This window comes from Henckelia pumila, chromosome 2 (genome assembly GCF_033568475.1).
Source record: "Henckelia pumila isolate YLH828 chromosome 2, ASM3356847v2, whole genome shotgun sequence".
NCBI lineage: Eukaryota > Viridiplantae > Streptophyta > Magnoliopsida > Lamiales > Gesneriaceae > Henckelia > Henckelia pumila.
In genome coordinates, this window is record NC_133121.1 from 134358693 (window position 1) to 134377120 (window position 18428).

Sequence of the window (18428 nt, forward strand, 5' to 3'; positions counted from 1 at the left end):
ATTAAGGTTGCTCATCTTGTTTCTGCCTTTAATTCAGCTTTTGTCCGGGCAAATGGTGGATTTCACTCGTAGTTGTTGCTTGTAACAAACGATCATTCTCAAAAAATTTACATGTTCAAAAAATAAAAACGATCACGCATGTATATATGTTGGATATATATGAGAATTTTATATAGAATTCTTCCATGTCTTTGGAATCAATACATGCATATATATTTGTGATAGAATTAGCCACCAACACCAGTAAGCTGATATTTATTTGATATCATATCACTCAAATACTTAGTCAGTACATAGTATTATTGACTTGAACCACAAGGGGACTCCTCACATGGTGGAACCCATCGGACCAAGTAATTGAACCGAAGTTGTATCTTCCTTGGCTGTTTTTCAACGGTTTTAACGTCACGAAGTATGTTATTTCTTCTTTGAAAGGCGAAAATATCAAGATCTCTGGCCAGACCTGGACCGCGACCCCGTTTGGGTTCACGATGCTAACGAAATATATCGCTGTCTTCTTGTGACCGACGTTGCGGACTGTCCGCTTAACTGTGGTCTCCTGTTTGAGATCAAGAACGGTGATCGAAGGGTAATTTATGTTCCAGTTGGGTTCGTATCTGCTCGGGCACCTCGTGCACGTGTCGATCATGACCAGGGCTCGTATTTGTTCGTCAGTGTAATTTCTGTTACAGAGAAAAACGATGTAGTCGCTAGCCGTCATATCATATATTAGTCCCGGATCTAACGCCTTCACCGGATTTATGTGGCCAGCACCAATGTCAAAGGGATCAGCAGATTTTGTTGTTCCTTCTACTGATATTGTATCACCAGTTATGTCAACATTGTAAGCTGCATGTGAAATCAAGCAAGTCAATACCGACAAGTAAAAAAAAGCTTCTCGTACAATGTTTATCCAGTGCGATTTATGTGGTCAGCATGATTTACAATCTATTATGGCACAAAGATTTACTCGGTGCGTACCGAAAAATATAGCGATTGTGAGTTTCCACGTCTTATAATTATCTATTTAATTGGTCAATGCATAAAAGTTGTTAGTTACCAGAGGTCATAATAGCGGATCTAATAGCAGCAGGGGACCAGTTTGGATGCGCAGATTTAACGAGTGCAACGACTCCGGAGACATGGGGGCAAGCCATGGACGTGCCTGAGTCGAATTTCCATGTGACGGAGCTGTTATCATCATCGGGAAACATTGATATCAAAGGAGGAATATTTGGAGGCCATGCTGCCAATACGTTGCTCCCTGGTGCACTAATATCTGGCTGCATCATGCGAATTAAATGCAAGTTTGTAAACATACAGATTAATTCGTATATATAAATCAATAAGTTTGATAATTTATATTATATGATCACTTGAAGATTATATATACACGGGGTGCATGGTATAAAATATATATAAATCACCTTAAGAAAATCAGGAGAAATTGAGCTTGGCCCTCGAGCAGAAGTGGCTGAAACCACCGGTGCCGCTGGTGACCCTTTAAAGGCTGTATCACTTGGAAAGATCCGCACTGTTTTGTTGAGACTTCAATGCACATATATTTTTCGAAAGATCAGATTTTTTTTGTTAGTTCATGTATATATATTACAATGAATCAAGCAATACATGATACACAAAGTTTGGGAAAATTACATTTTTTGGAGTGTTCTAATTAAAATCGGTCGACAGGTTTTCGTCGAGACGATTTTTTTCACATAAATATATAATTCGCTTAATATTTCTTCAATAATTCATTTGTATCGAATTCAAATCAAAATTCATGACATGTTCCTCTTCTTCACCCGATACAATTGATAAATCACGAGCAATTAATACGGCAATTAATCTTTTTAAACTTTTTAAATATATATATTTATTAATATAAGCAGCCGATCATTGTAACGTAGTCAAGTGACACGTCTTCTAAATATCGACAATTGGCGACCATTTGGCATCTAGATGATACCTTTTAGAACACTGTTTTTTGCTCTTATAATTTTTTTAATTAATATTAATAATTTTGAATTTGCATTTTTAGCCCAATAATTTCATTTTTTTTCATTTTTAATCATATTCCGGTAAAATTTCATTCACAGTCCATTTTTTATCAAAACCAAAAATGAAAAAGAAAATCGGACTAAAAGTTAAAATTCACCGTAACAAAACCAAAAATAAAAAAACTACAAGTTACCTGCCAAAAAAAAATACAAATTCAATATTAACATGATTACCAAAAACGAAAAAAATACATAACGGGTTTGCGAGCTAGTAAAAGTTTTGGCAAATCAACGAAATGAATAACTCACCCGGCTGATCGGTAGACTTTGGTGCCTTGAATGACATCTATGCAAACCACCGGGATCATACTGAGGGTGGCAATCGGCCTGGTTAATGGTTGCACACATATGAGCGCCGCGGCTTGCCCTACATATGCTGCATTCCCCGCATCTTCACAATCCAGTGCTCCATCGCTCACGAAGCAGACAAGGACCATACCCGATAATGGCCGGCTACTGTTCCAGTCTTCTGCATTACATCTCCTATATACATGAAATTTATTCACCTCAAACAATATGTTTGTAGGAAAGATATCGACTGTTGTTGTTTTTGTGATAGAGTTGGAAGAAAATGATTTGGACTATCGAGACAAGAGTATAACTTTCTTTCCGCAAGACAAAACTGCCCAGTATACAAGTGCTAAAACGGTTTTGATAATCGTCCATAAGATACAACGACTTGTATCAAATACGTAATAGCACAACAACAAATTACTTGATCTATGCGAACTCTTATATGCAGAACTTTCAAATGAAGAGAATTAGAAAATAATGTGGGAATATGTATGCTCTTGTGTATTGTATGCAGTCAAGGGATTGTGTATATATAGATGGTCACTGGTTTGTGTTCAAGGAACACGACTTTTCGTCGAAGGAAGCAACCTTCTGCACACAAACCGCTTTTATCGCATTTTAGATGTGCCTTAGAATGAATATATATCACATAATAATTGTAATTCCATCAGACAAGAAAAAGGGCTCGAACAGGTGCAAACATCCGGAGTCAAGACGCTGCCAGAATTCTTAACAGCATAGCTCACGCTCCACCGCGCTGTGGAGCGCGGTCAGGCGTGCTGGAGCGCACATAGTTCTGCCTAGCTCCCTTTGCTTGGGCCAGGCGCGCTCGAGCGTGCCAATCTTTGCATGCTTGAGCGCGACTTCTTCTGTCCGTCCGAGAAAGTTTTTCAACTCCATTTTAACCCTTTTCACTCAATTTTTCCAACACAATCAAATATAAAATCTACTATTTGACAGAGATTCAAATGTTACTTACCCGCCATCGAAATAATCTCTGGCTCTTGCTAATTTTCCACCCACGTGATTGCGTACGAAACCTTCACCCTGCGCCGTCATGACTAGGATTATTGTACGGTATAATATTTTTTAGAATCATAAAAATGATATATAGTTTTAAATATCATTTGTTTTTACGATTAATTTCTAAAGTCTAGTTCGATCTGAGCTTAATACCATGTTAAAAAATGAATTTTCACCTAACTCAACGCAAAAAACTAGGTGAAGGGAGGGTTGTCTTTATCTATATAATGAACTCCAACGTACAGTGAGATAGCGGTTGCCTTCGTTGTCTTCCAACAAGATCTTGGTCGGAAAATTTCGATCCATGGTGGAAGAAGCAACACAGATGCTCCAGGGACTGACGTTCGTAACAAGGCCCGGATCCGGGCCGCTGTTACCAGCTGAAAATATCACACTCACCCCATGTTGCATGGCATGAAACGAGCCAATATCAAATTTTGATGCAGAGAATTCCTGCAAGGGTGGCCTACTTATACCAATGGATGCCGATATAACATGCACGCCGTCGCATATTGCGTCGTCGAAAGCTGCAAGAACGTCTTCTTCCCTGCAACGTGCTTCGTGATCTACGTTCCAACATACTTTGTAAACTGCGAGTCTGGCCCTTGGCGCTCCTCCACGTGCCACTCCGCTCGCGAAACCGTAGAAACTAGCGTCTTTCGCTCTGGATCCTACCGCTGTTGAAGCCGTGTGTGTTCCATGTCCAACGGCGTCACGAGGTGATATGTATTCTTTATTTCTTGTTTTGTTAATCTTCCCGAAGGCTTTCTCGAATCCTTTGAGGTAATAACGTGCTCCTATGAGCTTCTTGTTGCAATGCTTCTTGGGATGAAACTCGTCCCCTGCCACGCATTCTCCCTTCCAATGCTTTGGTATAGGTCCCATCCGTGGTTCCTCCTTGAAGCTAGGAGATTCTGGCCAGATACCTTGAAATTTTCCATTCATACAGGACGTGAAAAATCCCAATTTTACGTGCCGATTTTATATGATAGTATTGTGTATCATGTATGGGTATCAACAAGAAATGGGGGGGCTAGCTACCTGAGTCAAAAACTCCAACAATGATATCGTCACCATATGCAAGTTGTGGCGGAGTTCCTTGGCTGTGATCCAGGGTAAGACCCATGAAATCCCAGCTTCTTGTGGTATGCATCTGCATTGTCTTGCTCTTGAACACAGAGATGACCCCTCTTGTATCTGAATTATTAAGATATATACATATGTTATATATAAACACATGACACATGATCGAATTATGACGAGCACTTTTGCTTAGATCATGTTGCATGATAGATTATTCTATATTACGCGTGAAAATTCTCAGAACATGCAACTGCATGCTTGATATATACATGATATATATATAGATTTACACCGAGATTTTTAGTGTTTGGGAGCTTGTTACTGCGTACTCTTTAGAACCGTTGCTTGGCTTGCATCAAGAGTCGCGGCAAAGCCCGAGAATGCGTGTTTGTAGTTGTAGAGGATGGCTTCCTTCGCTTTTTCTTTGCTATAATTAATAAGTATATATAATTGGGGTTAGATCGAGGAGGTTGACAACAAGCTTGCTGCATGTTCATGGAAAATTAGAATGTTGGATATATATGGTAAGGGACGACCTTGGAAAGACACTAGCGAGAAGCTGAACATGAGATTCTGTCGTAACAAGAGGATCGTCATGGTTTTCGCGGTTGTGACCTAAGTAGACAATGTGAACCTGTGGGAAACATGAAGCAATTAAGAAATTCAAAATGAGACCAAATGTAATATATTATAACTGAAGCACAAAATATGTAGGCGATTAGGCGATATATGAGACTTCATTACATGACTTGTAGATGTCGAGTTAATTAAATGAAGTGAAAGTATGAGGGACAGTGCCAAAAAACAATGAAAAGAATTAGCCATTGCCTCAGTGCACAAAAGCATGGGGATAGCTAGGTAGAATCTCGTATGAAGAGGTGTATAAATAGGGAGAATATATAAAGTAGACAGACTGGTGTGTTACTATGCCTTCATGTAATTACAATGACTAACATTTTCCTCCCAACTAAAAAATAGCTTTTAGTACTCCTCTCAGTCCCATTTTTTCTGCATATAATCGTCATATAATTCATGCGACTTTCTTTACCTTTTTGAGGCAGGAATTGTTATCTGATATCAAGTTTGATTACCAAATAAAGGATATTGGAATTTGCATTTATTTCGTCTTATAATCAATACCGACCAAGAAATTGCTAGGGGATCGGATAGTCACCAAAATGGAGCTGAAAAGGTTAAAAAATGCCTTTCTGAACAAAAAGATCATCACCTCTGGATAGCCAAAAGTACATGAAATTTATCAGCAGGAAAAATATGAACATTTGTTCATTTTTTAGTGAGCCCTTTACTTTGTTTTTTAATCTTTATTTAATAAAAATTATTTTCCTGACTCCTGATGAGCATACTTTAACGGCCAAGGTTGAAACTAACCTACCAAAAAGACACAACATGAATTAGTGACACTCAAGTGGCATCATACACCTATCTATTTTAGGTCATTTCTATGTTTTTCTACTTTTGTGGCTAGCTAGAATCAAATACTTACCACTTAGGAGTAACAAATTAAAATGCATATCATGTAATAGGTATAGCCTGCACTCATGGGCGTTTTCCGGTACATTCCTATATGAATACATCTATAGGCCAGATTATGACTTATGAGTGTCTACTAGTGCAAGATGTTTGTGTGTTGAATTGATGAATATGATCAAACCCATGTCGCAATTTTCGTATAATTAATTCAATAATCAGCAGTCTGCTTTACTGTTAAGATTACATGCATCAAGATGCACTTTTTGCAACAATCCTAGGCATCTAAGAATCATCCTCTATGTGGACAGTAGCTACCATATATATTACATGAAATTTATGCACCTAAAGATATCATTGTCTAGTTAGCTAGATTTTTTAATTTTCCATCGAATTAAGTCGCTCTTCATTCTTTTACGCCACGCTAATTTTCAACTTCCAAGAATGAAGTTCACATCATTGAGCCTACAAGTGAAACACTTTGCTTTGGTTTGTGAGGTTCCTTCTGATGGAGGGGTGTGTTTTCATTTCATGTACGTTCATCATGATCTAATTCGAAGTGATCCAACGTACGCAAACAGTTAGCTTGTGTGAGCATTAACTTTTACTGCAAACCTAAGATTGTCTGTCTCCATTCAACTCTATCAAGGTAAAAAAAAATTATTACATTGCAACTGCTAACTAATATATGACATCATATCTATAGCTTTATTTTTAAAGATAGGCATTTGGCTTGAATCTCGATATTGTTTCTTGATGTGCAGGTGATCTGTGTATTGCTCAGCATTGCACTTTTTAATGCAACCAGAGAACTTTGTACCGAACTAGAAGGGCGAAAAATTTGGCTCTGCTATCCAGATGTTAGGATATGTTACCTGACATAACAATTTTCTACTGTAATGGAAATGAAATGGTATATCCTCCAGCAACTGAGGCACATTACATATGTAGCCACTTCAAATTCAACAACCAGTAAATCAACTCAATGCTGCATATCTAGGAGAATTTAATGTTCTTATTGCAATAATATGGATGTGCTGATTTAGATGATATTTTCATCATGAAAATGGGATTCTTCAAGAAACCTACTACAGCTGGTTCCGAAAACCGGCAGAGCTGGGAGAGTCCAGTGCATCTTGGTATTTGCTGCTAGCTGCAAGTATGCATACATGTATGTCTGCATCTAATACGCCACACGCATACTCAACAAAACAGAGACGAACTATTGATATACACTAGTGATCGCGATGCATGAGTTAATAGTTATTCAATTTTTTTTATTGTTAAAAAAGCGAATTTTCAGACTCATGTAATGGATTTTCAGCTATGTTAATGGGATGATTTCCTTTCTTTAGGGTGAATAGTTTTTCCTTCTTTTTTTTGTTGATATTTGTATTAGTATTATAAATATAAATTTATATTGATATCAAATTAACAGACCAAATTGATTAATGGTTAGTATACGTGACTAAAATTTAATTAATAGTATAGAATAAATGGGAAAAGATTCAGTTACTTAGGAAAATCGGCTTTAATTTCTTGTTCTGTTTCATTTAAGTTGGCTGACCATTGAACGTGCAAATTAAAGTTGGGTTCATTTAAGTAAACAAGAATTGAAGGAATTAGAGAGAAAACAAAGCAATGAATATCGAGTTAACAATCAACATCATCATATCCATAGCCATCATAAGACCACGTTCTCCTCCTACGCTTCACAAACCGGGCTAGTTTTCCGGAAGACCTTCATTTTTTTATAAAAATATAAAAATAAAAATATCAATGCTTTTTTTTCAGGCTACTTTTTTCAATCAAATTTTTTTTGGTCCACTAATTTTTTTCTTTTTTTGGGTTTTGGTTTATTATTTTTCAAAGTGTCATGGTCATGGTCAGCTTTCCGACGAAATATGACTATAAAACAAAAATAATGAAAGACGACGTGTTTGCCGGTTGCCCGCCAGTCCGCTTGCCATAACGGTTAGAGTTCAAATCCCGATAAAATCAAAACCATCCCCATTAGTATTGAAAAAAAAAAAGAAGAAGAAAAGAAAAGCGTTTTCCTCAGAAATTTTGGTTACTCATATTAATTTACAATGGAAATGACATTTGCTGGATGTATTGTACATTTATATTCAATGACATAATCAAATCATTGAGTTACCAGTTGGCCAAACAATTTGTAGATAACTAATTAGCAGCTGTGCTGCAAACTTTTCTTCATGTATGTGTCTTCCTTGTACTTCAAATAAAAGGGAAGATCGAGAGCTTTCTCCGCGATTTCTCTGTCCTCGTAAATCTTTGCCATCAGGGTTTCGAGTGATGGGAAATTGGCATGTATGATCATTAACGCCTGAGAGTTATGATCCAACATCAATTTCACAATTGTCCAAATCAGTTAAAGAAATTATGGAGTTTATGAATCCGACACTAAGGTAGTATTTGAGACAGCTTCTAAGAAGTACTTCTTAGCTTTTCTAAAAGTTTTCCCAAATACTACCTAAATGTCGGTTCCATTACAGAAGGAAAACCATGACACACAAACAATGAAAATGAAGTTATGTCGTACCTCAGGCCTTATATAGCCAACAATAGCAAGTTGCAACTCCTCTCCGTAGAAGTCCTCGTCGAAATCGTGAAGCAGCCATGGCTCCTGTAGTCATTTTGTACATCAAGATCAAGAATGTCGCAGCAAATAAAGAAAAGGCCTAGCAAGTAAATGTTTAAAATAAAGACTAAAGAGCTGTGCGATTATATTTGGCTCACTATGGTTTTCTCCGCGTTGTTGAAGTAAGGGTTCCAACCAATGCTCATGACCATCTTGTAAACACCTTGGGTGGCTAAACAGGCCCAACCAAAATAAACTCCTGAAGGATGATCGGAAAGTAGAGCCGAGTAGCCTTCCGTGGACAAATTAGCTGGAGTGATTATATATAACAACAACAAAAAATCTGAGTTAGAAATCTAACTGTTTTGGACCACCCAAACTCACACTCACACTCACAATCACAATCACAATCACAATCGCAATCACAATCACAAATCACAATTGATTGAACTGATTATGAGTAGCCGCAACTTAACATAAAATAGAAAGTTGCTATCAGTGGTGGAGGTATGTACTTGTTTACTAAGCAAATCGAACCACCTAAAACAGAACTACATTCAACCGAACCAAATCGAATACATTTTTACCGACCAAGCTAACCAGCACAATTTAACATCAAAACGAAGATAATTAAAATAACTGAAATGGTAAAACTTATGACCGAAACAGGCAAATTCATTCTCTTGCATGGTTTCTTCAGTCTGTTCAGTTTTGAGGAAAAATAGTCACAATGGCCAAACTGAATTGCCAATTTAGTTGATCCGAGCTTCTATACATCCCTTAGCAAGGTTAGACTTGAAAAGATAGAGAAATCAAAACCTGTAGGGATTCCAAGGACCTTTGAGCCACGGCCAAAACCTTTGATGACAGGACCACCAATGTACCAAGGTTCTATTGGTAAAGTACCTTCAACCCCTGTACCAATGACAGGGTCAACACACAGTGGTAATGGACAATGCCACGGAAAAAAAAACCCGCTGACTCAGTCTTCAAACGCAGGCAGGCCCCACTTGTCTGGTTGAAAATCTAGCAGAGAGTTGATGACCTCATTGGCTGAGGTGAAAAGTTGGGACTGTTTAGGGAGGGATGGAACAACAACTACGTCCATTCCAGCCTCCTTAGCAGCAATAACACCGGGCCTAGCAAATGGTAAAGAATTCATGAAATAACAAACTAAAAGACTGACTGCTCTTGGATGGTCCATGGATTTATTTGGATTGAAATCTATTAATAAGCAAGGCATACAGATAAAAATCATAATAATAAAAAGACAAAAATAAATATATATAAAAAAATTTGGATGCCTTGTCATGAATCCAACTGGAATTAAGATGGGCTTTTTTAAATCATGGCAATGTGTCTACCAATGCATCGGCTATAGTAGTTGACAGAAGTATAATGAACGAAGTTAAAATGAGACTTCCTTTAATGAGAAAAAAACATCCAGAAATAAGATGCTTACAACGAATCTTCAATTACAAGACAGCTTGAAGGATCCAGCTTGCTGCTTCAATATATCTTCAACAGTATGCCAACACAAACAAACAACATGAGCATTGAATTTCTGTACGACTAACATCTACGAGTCACAAGATCTAGTTGCAGTTATTCCAACTTACATTTCAGGATATGGCTTCCCACTCTTGACCTCGTCACCTCGTCACCTCCTATAATAAAAGAGAGATTCTTTCCAACCTAAAAATTCAAAATCAAGCTGAAGTGAACAAAATAATGCATTAAAATGTTGTGATCATTGATCAAGAATAAATACCCTGGTGGTGGGATATCTTGGTTTCACTATTTTCCTTTGGAGAATTTGAAGCCAGGTTCAATATAAACGACCACACAGGGTCTCGATCGGAAAAGTGTTGAGTTACAGTAAGAACATTGTTTCCGAAGCAGAATGAAATAAATACAAGAAAAATGATAAAAACTAGGGATCGACCGCATTCTTTGGCCCGGCCTCATCCTCCTCCTGGTCGGACTTTTCCTTGTAGAGCATGTCATCTAGGGCCTTTGCGGAGTCCAGGAAGGTGGCGGGGTATTCAACCTCAGAATAACCATTAGCTCGGAATTGAACAAAAAAACCCTTTGAAGCCATCTTCAAAGAAAACCAATGCTTTGCTTGCACAGAGGTCGGCAAACTCCGGGGTTTCAAGAAACTCCTCTTTTTTCCGAGCCCAACCTGCCTCGACGGCCGCCTCGATCCCCTTGTCCTTATCCCGGAGTGTATCTTTTAGCTCGGCAATCCGCTTTTTGGCCCCCTCCCATCCATCCTGAGCCGTTTCTATATCAGCTCGCATGTTGTACACTTCCTGGTCATGCTTGGACTGTATATGGCGCATCTCCTCAGTCAGCTCGCCAATCCGCTTCACGATCGCAAGGCACTCTCTTCAGCCTCAGCACGGGCCTTGATGGCTCGGGCGGTGATTTCACACGCCCAAGCAAGGGCCTGCATAAGGAAAGCAAATGTGATACATTAAGTCTAAAAAAGAAAGCCCAGACTATATGTTGGAAATAAAGAAAAATAAGATACCTGCATAAAGCTTAGGGCCATTGACTCTTCCGCCATCTGGTCCGAGACGGACTGAACCACCTCCAAATCCGTAGAGGAAACCAAGTGCTGGAGGATATTCAGACTCCCGGGCCCATCGGGTTTGGAAAAAAAGGAGACCCTGGGGTTGTACGGATGATGGGGATCTCCTCGAGCCAAGTCTTCGGGAAACATACCGACCCCCACTGCAGAGGACTTCTCTTTTCCGCGGGACGAGGCCTCAGAATCACCAACGGGGACGAATTGTTGCCTCCCCGAACCGCCCTCTGTTCGGGCTCTTTTTGATGACTTCCGCTCCATGGGCTCGAGAGAAGGCAGCTCGGACTCAGTTGTCACAACGAAAGCCTCGGACTTCTTCTTCTTTGATGCGATTGTCACAAAATGACTGCCCGGGGATGGGTAAATTCCCGGCGGAAAAGGTAGATAAAGATACAAAATATATGAATATCTTATCCGTTTGGAGACGAAGTTCTACCAATATTTTTTAGAGAGTGAGTCCATAGCCTTACCTTGCCCGAGGATGGGCTTTTATACTCGCCCACCCGGGTCCTCAATGATTACTGGGTATGGCCTTACTGACAACTTTTAGGGTGATAAGATGGTTATCACGTGTGATTTAGACCCCCACAATTTTCGGACAGAGCCCACTCCTTTGGATCCTGTTTAGTAATGATTGGATTTGTGATTTGAACCTAACACACTTCAAATAAACGTGGCCGTTTTCTGGCCCTAAAAATAGAAAGGCCGGGGCCCCACTGGTTTTCCTTTCCTTTCCTAACTTCCGAAGGCTTACTCCGGGAGGTTCTAGCTCCCAGGCCCCTTACCCGGGTTCCTTTCGATCTCCTATATCGGTCCGGGTGCTAAGGCCTCCCAGGTTAAGCCTTCCTCGTAGATCCCAGGTTACTGCCACCCAGTCCCGGGTTCCTTAATATGTTGCGGTTACACCATCCTCTCGGATCCAATCCACCTGGGGTATCGTAATATGATATCACCACACTTCCTAAAGATAGTCGGCTAGGACCTGCTCCGCTGTCCCGAGAAGCTAATACCATCTTCCCGGGTCCAATCCACTCGAGGTATCGTCATCCCGAGTATGTGATATCACCACACTTCCTAAAGATAGTCGGGCTAGGACCTGCTTCGCTGTCCCGAGAAGCTAATACCATCTTTTCGGGTCCAATCCACCCGGGGTATCGTAATATGATATCATTCTTCAACCTCTTCATGGCAGCTCGGATATCCGCAGGCATTTCAGTTCGGCCTATTCTCTCGTCTGCATAAAAGTTTGAACAGAAAGAAAGTCAATAGCAACACATAACAGGCATAAATGAAAGGTTAAGAGTGAAGGTCCCTACCCAAATCACCTCGGAACTCTACTCCCTTCCTACAGAAGGGATACTTGCAGATAGAGGCGGATATTCTACACCCGGGGTGTCATGCCCCCCCGAAATATTTTAAAATTCTTGGTTTTATATATGTATTTTTTGTGATTAGTGTATGTATATCAAGTTAATATATTCAACAAGTTAGAAGTTTAGCTTAGTTGGTAAAGTAATTGGAATTTTGAAAAGGTGCAGGTTCGTTCGATTCTCAAGACCCACACTTCATCTTTCATTTTTTTTTTGCGCACTTCAATACTTCATCTTTCATTTTGAGATTAACACTTTGTACTTCATTTTCATTTTAAAAAAAATGGATTTGCTTTTATTATTCTAGTGAGTTAATATATTGTTAGTGTAAAAAAAAGATAAATTTTAATCTCATTATTGAATTAGCTTTTATTTAGGTGACTGAACTTTTGTCTTGCTTATTCATTGAGGTTATGTGTGACATCTCCCATAAACCAAAACCCAATTTTTAAAATTTATATTCAATCATTTTTTTTTTTGTATTGATGAAAAATATCTAGAAAAGTAATAAAAATAACAATATTTTCTAGCTTTAGATTAAATTTTAAAATAAAGAGTAAAATGACTAAAGTTTTAGGAAACTAATGCACAAACTACAATTATGAAAAAACAAAAATGACGACCCTCCTGAAAATTGGTAGCTATGTCATCGCCGCATACTACTGTTACCTAGTATGCAGCTCCCCAAACTTACCATCCTGGATCCGCCCCTGCTTGTAGAGCAGATCATCCTCAATTAAGCTCTACGTCGAAGGTTTTCACACTCATGATGGCCAAGAAATTAGTGAAATCGTGGGTTGGCTAGGCCGGAATAGAAGAAGTTCTGAATTTCATGGCCCGGGTCGTCCTACACTGCCATGGTTGGTTAGACCGAACAAAGAAGTATTTGTTGATCCAACCCTTATGTATAGCTGGGCTTCCCCTAATGGAATTGATGTTCGGACCGGATCGATATGTAAAACCGACCCGGGGCTGTTTTCTTAATTTGGAGGAATTTCAGGAGATTACCTATATATAGGGGAATGTGGAAAAAGCTAAATAAAACACCCAAAGAGAGGATGCAGCAGAAAGAGTTAGAAGAGAGCTGGCTCGGCCACACCTCAAAATACTTACACAAAGACTGTACAATGTCAGGGACGAGAAACCTAAGGCCCGTTTCTATTTGATCTATACTAAACTAAAGAAACTCTCTGGGGTTTGTGTGCCCGGTCCTGACGCTTGGGAATTAGTAAATCATAAGTATCAGGCATGCCCGACCTGACCCTAATGGTCGGGCCCATATCCGGACCAAGGTAGGAAGCCAAGACTTCGTACCATGGGCGACCCTCCCCCTCAATCGGGTCTCATCAGTCCTAAGTTTGTGATACCTCCGCCGTTTAGCCTCCCGAGTCTCAGTAGGGCTCGGGTACGAATCTGACCCTTGAGGGTCAGAGGGTCCAGGAATCTCAGGAGTGGAGGAAGGGACGTCTACATAATATACTACCTCCTTGACCACTCGCTCGTCTGGGGACGACATCCTAATTTAAGTTTGACAAAGGGAGAAGGAAGGACTTACAAAAGGAACGAAGATGACTAGGGAGGCACGGGGAGACAACTAGTGCTCGGGATTAAAAGAGCAAGAGGAGCTAAGGAAATTCCAACACGGGTCGGGAGCTCTTTCCAAAATCCGGCAGAGTGACAACGTAAACTGTAAAAATGAAAAATAAATTTTTACCCCTATTTATAGGAGAAGAGAGTCAATCGTGATCGTTGGATTACAACGCCGATCAATGGCTCAGAGGAGGCCACGCTACCGTACTGCCCGCCTCAAGAGCCGTACCGTCATAAAATCCTACTGTGTTTGGAATCACGGAATTGCATTGAATTTGGTGGGATTTGGAATTGAAAATACCGTTTTAGTGTTTGGCAAAACGGAATTTCAAAACGGGATTGGTATTTGATGGGATTTCATGAGATTTCATTTAACTTACTGAAATCGTTATAAAATTGGTCGGATTTCATGGGATTTCACGGAATTTGGGTTTATAAAAATAATAAAAATATTTTAATAATAAATATATATACTTTGGTTATAAATTTTAAGTTTTCTTAAAAAATTTTTTTACAAAATGTCATTTATATAAAATTTATAGCATCAAATTCCAAAATATATTTTAACTTTTTTCCAAACACCGAAATGGAATTCCAATTCCATATATTTAAAATCCAATTCCAAATCCAATTTCAATTCCAAATCCAAATCCAAATCCAATTTTTTAGGTATCCAAACACAATTGTTCATTATATAGGGTGACGAATCGAAATCTGGACCGTGCAAATTGATAAGCCGATGAGTTCAAATTAGCACAAAAGAAACACACTGATGGCGTATAAAACAGAATGGGGTCGCGCTGATCCTCAATGGCCGGCACAGTTCAAATTTCCAAATAATTAAGTAGAAAATTCAAAACTGAATAAAATTTCAAGAAAATCGTGCTCATCCTGGCAAATTAACAAGAGAAAAGACGAGAATTTTAAAAAAAAAATTACCTCTCAGTGTTCGGGTCCGTTGGTTCGAAAGTTGTGCTTGTTAACGCAACAGTGAAAAGAAGTGAAAAGAAATCCCAACAATGCACAGACGAGAGAATTATGAAAATGAAGTTGGGTATTGGGCCAACGGATCGGTTTCCGGGTCTATGATAAGATTGGTATCGTTTAAAGCCCAACAAAATCTATATCTACTAGTGATCCGAAGCACGTTTTGCTTGCTTTTACAATATCTATTTCCTATATAAATGTGTGAATAAATTTTCATCACTCCAATTGTGAATGTACTCTCTCACCCCTATCAAATTTTCCTCTACAACACAATAATAATAACTAATATTATTTTACTAATTATTATTATTATTATTATTATTATTATTATTATTATTATTATTATCAATTATCTATCTCCTATATAAATGTGTAAATAAATTTTCACCTCTCCAATTGTGAATTTACTCTTTCACCCCTATCAAATTTTTTTCTACAACACAATAATAATAACTAATATTATTTTACTTATTATTATTATTATTATTATTATTATTATTATCAATTACAACAAAACAATCTATCTCCTATATAAATGTGTGAATAAATTTTCACCACTCCAATTGTGAATTTACTCTTTCACCCCATCAAATTTTTCGCTACAACACAATAATAATAATAACTAATATCCAATTGTGAATTTACTCTTTCACCCCATCAAATTTTCCTCTACAACACAATAATAATAATAACTAATATTATTTTACTAATAATAATAATTATTATTATTATCAATTACAACAAAACAAAAATTAAAAAACCCAAAAAATGTCATCCTCTATCTCTTTCATCATACGACATACATGTTATTTCATTTCATTTCAATTCTTCAATTTGTTATTACGCCTTCATGCTTTCTCACACATGCGAGAACTGGTTCGATCTAACAAATCAAATTCACGTCGTAATGATGGACATACCATGAAGGGATATTACTTTATCGCTTAATAACTAAAATTCATTACAGTCTCACCTTTATTTTAGTGAACGACTAATTAAAACTAAAATTCATTACAGCCTCACCTTTATTTTACTAAATGACAAATTACTAATGAGTTGCAGTAGGAAATTTCTTTCCATTTATTTATTTAAAAATTTGATTGATTTGTCTAAATATTAATTATTAGTTTAGATTGTTTAAGATTATTAATGTTAAATTCTAGCCTCACCGTCATTTTTCTGAATGACTAATTAGTAAAGTTGCAGTAGAAAATTTCTTTCCATTTATTTAAATTTGATTTGTATAAAGATTACTTAGTTTTGATTGTTTAAGATTATTAAATTTAAATTCTACATAAATATGTCTTTTAAAATTTTAGTTAAACTTTCGAGAGTAATTACTATCGAGAGTTTTTGATAAAAGTGACTTGATAATTAATCAAAACAACTTTCAATTGTCATCACTCAATCATACTAATATAAAAAAAACTCTCCAAAGTTTAAACAAGGCAAATGCTTTTGGAGTAGGTGAATTGTTATCTGAATGTGTATGTATACATATAAATTAATGGTCAATTCTAAAATTCTGCAAATTCGTTCTAATTGTGCCACCGTGCGTTTTCATCTAAATGGTTAAAAAATTTAAATAAGAATCACAGTACATATTTTATTTTAGTGTTAAATATTTAGACTAAATATGCTATAGGTTAGTGAATGTTAAATTAAATTATTAGTTACAAATTAATAAATTATAGTAAAAGAAGCTTAACTTGAGATCTAGAAAAGTTTATAAATATTATATTTAGTGAATGTTTGAATAAGTATCCATGGGAGATAACATTGTTTATAAATATTGATATTGCTCAAGATTTCAGATTTAATTAGTCTCACTATCATTTTTCTGAATATCTAATTAATAATTTTCAGTAGGGAATTTCTTTCACTTTATTTAAATTTGATTTGTCTAAAGATTAATTAATATTGATTGTTTAAGATTAAATATTAAATTATGCATAAATATGTCTTTTGAAACTTTAGTTAAACTTTTGAAAGTAACTATCGAGAGTTTTTGATAAAGTATGACTGAGTGACAGCTTGAACTTCGACTTTAAAGAGTTTGCTTATATAAAAGTTTAAAAATTATTTTCCACGTGCAGCGCACGTGCTTTTTTTCCTAGTTTTTTTAATAAAAAATTGCTTAAAATCTATATCTACTAGTGATCCGAAGCACGCTTTGCTTGCTTTTACAATATTTTTTAATAAAATTTGTTTTTCATTTCTGGTTTGGGAGAAAGAACGTTCGTTTGGGAGACATGTGAGAGAGACGTGAGATGAAATTAGAATTATGGAAGTTGTAAAAATGTTATTTTGCCCTTTGCCTTAAAAAAAAAGGAAACCGTGCAGAGAAATTTCAATGAAAAGGGGTAAAATGGAGAAGAAAATTAGTGTCATCTTGACACACCAAAAATAGTTATTAAAGGATGCTCAATTTTTATTTAATAGTATATATATATATATATCTATATAAAAACATCTATATAAAAACAAAGTTTTTACTAAAAATAATATTTTCCCGCCAAAACTGATATAACATAAAAGGAATTTTTTTATCAATGTTACTATATATACATATCATATTAAATAAATTAAAGCAATACATTTAAAATAAAAATGGCATTTAATGCCCATATTTTTTTTTAATAACATTTAATGTCCATATTAATTGTATTATTTTGATTTTGACTAATTTTATATATTTAATTATGTATCACTTACAAATAATAATATTGTAATAATTTATAATATTTTTTTATGAACGTGAAAACTTGGTTTATTAATCATTATTATATATATAACAAGAGTTTTTGTCATATACGAAAATTCTCACAAAAATAATTACAATAAAAAATATTTATCAATATGATAATGTATCAATTTTTAGTTTAATTTTGAAATTTTATTAGATGTTATCGACATTTTTAAATTTTAGTAAATTTTGTTGTGTCCATATAAATGTTAAAATTGAATGATAAATTATATATGTTAATAATGTACCTATTTTCGGTTCTAAATTTGAAATTTAATCTGATGTTATTAATATTTTTTAATTTCATTTAATTTTTTTGTCAATATATATTTAACATTTTCATAAATGCTATATATGATATGTTCGGTTCAAAATTTGAAATTTCATCGTATATTTCGATATTTTTTTAATTTTAGTTAATTTTTGTGTTCATATATACATATACATGAAAATTTATACTATATATAGTAAGTTCCCTTCAAAACATAGTAAATTCCCGTTAAAACGTAATTACTAAAAAAATAATGGTGATTAATAATGAGAGTTATTTGCACCAAACATCCATGTGAAATATTGAAAATGCACACTTCTC

The 18428-nt window shown here is 36.3% G+C and overlaps 2 protein-coding genes across 2 annotated transcripts; both read right to left on the reverse strand.

Annotated features, from left to right (window-relative positions):
- Positions 1-286: 286 nt before the first annotated feature.
- On the reverse strand, positions 287-7131 carry LOC140878461 (subtilisin-like protease SBT3.18). The gene is made up of 11 exons (XM_073282062.1): positions 7057-7131; positions 6824-6877; positions 4997-5094; positions 4790-4887; positions 4419-4574; positions 3621-4303; positions 3334-3401; positions 2310-2543; positions 1428-1548; positions 1061-1283; positions 287-849 (listed from the first exon to the last, which is right to left on the reverse strand). Exons 1-11 carry the CDS (start codon positions 7129-7131, stop codon positions 287-289), a joined length of 2373 nt encoding a protein of 790 aa, XP_073138163.1.
- An 875-nt stretch (positions 7132-8006) lies between these two features.
- On the reverse strand, positions 8007-9540 carry LOC140880382 (bifunctional riboflavin kinase/FMN phosphatase-like). Its single transcript, XM_073284756.1, has 4 exons — positions 9370-9540; positions 8709-8860; positions 8512-8595; positions 8007-8295 (listed from the first exon to the last, which is right to left on the reverse strand). Exons 2-4 carry the CDS (start codon positions 8760-8762, stop codon positions 8137-8139), a joined length of 297 nt encoding a protein of 98 aa, XP_073140857.1. The 5' UTR covers positions 8763-8860; positions 9370-9540; the 3' UTR covers positions 8007-8136.
- Positions 9541-18428: the final 8888 nt, after the last annotated feature.